At 41.2% G+C, this 1,442-nt stretch overlaps 1 protein-coding gene across 1 annotated transcript; it reads left to right on the top strand.

Annotated features, from left to right (window-relative positions):
* Nucleotides 1–465: 465 nt before the first annotated feature.
* Nucleotides 466–906, top strand: LOC139477246 (ankyrin repeat domain-containing protein 29-like). The gene has a single exon (XM_071259797.1). It carries the CDS (start codon nucleotides 466–468, stop codon nucleotides 904–906), a length of 441 nt encoding a protein of 146 aa, XP_071115898.1.
* The last annotated feature ends 536 nt before the right edge of the window (nucleotides 907–1,442 follow it).

Here is a 1,442-nt window from a genome sequence, read left to right on the forward strand (position 1 = left end):
TGTGGATATAGTAGGATTGGTGTACAGAATGAATGTTAAAGGAATCAGGTGCTTGCTTCACACAATGTTTACACCAAGACGTTTGTTTAGCCTGTCACCGGGAATGATCATTCTTCTGGATGCAAACATTTCAACAGGGCCTTTCAACCGATAGGCTTTTTCTGTTTTACCACCATATTGCAAAATGTATGCTTGAAAGTTTCATCTTTCGAACGGATAAGAATTTATACCTGAGACGGAATATTCTAAATCTGTCCAATCGGATGTACATCTTCACTATGAATACATATACACTATAATGTTAAAACTACTGGATGTAACAGAAATGTTAACCATTAAATACATAATCCTTACTTACATGAACCAGCTGTCGTCAGTCCCTTAATAGTTGTATCCTTTTCAGCCATGTTGGAAGTGTTTTATGACATATAAATGTTCATGTCACAGTGTTGTTGTAAGGCAAAGATGTCTGGAAGTGTACAGAATTTACTATGCATTACAGCAACTCCATCACCAGCAGACTGTCACGATCTCTTTGTCGCCAGCAGGGATGGGAAAATGACGGATGTAAGACGGATCCTGTCTACAGGAAATGTCAACATCAACTGTAGATTTGGAAGGTACAGCAGGACACCGGTGATGTGGGCAGCATACGGCGGACACAGAGAAGTGTTGGAGCTCCTTCTGAAAAATTGCGCGGATGTGTCAATGGTTGACTCTACAGGTAGCAACCTCCTTTTCTGGGCCTGTCAAGGAGGACACGTGGAGACGGTGAAGTTTATCCTGTCTCTGAACGTGGTGGACATTAACGCAAGGAACAAGGCCGGATGGAAAGCGGTGGGCCGGGCGAGACATCAGGGACATCAGCGAGTGGTGGATCTCATGATGTCCCGCGGTCCTCATTGACGTCAGTGTAGTGGACAGTGACTGAGGACTGTGTCACTGACAGTGACGTGGTGTGCCGTTTACGTCGTCGTGGTTTCCATGCCAGTTTTAAAATAAAAATTATTGTTGTTTTTTGAAAAAAATCTTTGGATTTTGTGATTTGTTGTGTTTGTAACTTCTCATGATCAGGAAAAACAACTGTTAACCGAGTGTAATTATAGATTACATATCGTCGTGGTTTATATTTCATTTTTAAGATGAACATGTTTGTTGATTAAATATAAATGTTTTTTGGAAATTTTGTCATCTTTTGTGTTTGTAACTTCTCATGATCAGGTAAGACAATCGTTTACTGAGTGTAATTAGAGTGGGTGCGTGCGATTGGTATGTAGACATCGCATCTCGTGATTATTATTCTGTGTTTTACTTTTCTGTCATAAGTTTACGATTTATCGTGAAAAAGACAACAACAGTTGGTTAACATCTCGATGCACTCTGTGACCTCTGAGTGAGCAGCGGTTCGCCCAGCAGGTGTGGCGGCAAATGTACAATGGCAG

The sequence above is a fragment of the Haliotis cracherodii genome, unplaced genomic scaffold (assembly GCF_022045235.1).
Source record: "Haliotis cracherodii isolate W230 unplaced genomic scaffold, xgHalCrac1.p SCAF_32, whole genome shotgun sequence".
Classification (NCBI taxonomy): domain Eukaryota; kingdom Metazoa; phylum Mollusca; class Gastropoda; order Lepetellida; family Haliotidae; genus Haliotis; species Haliotis cracherodii.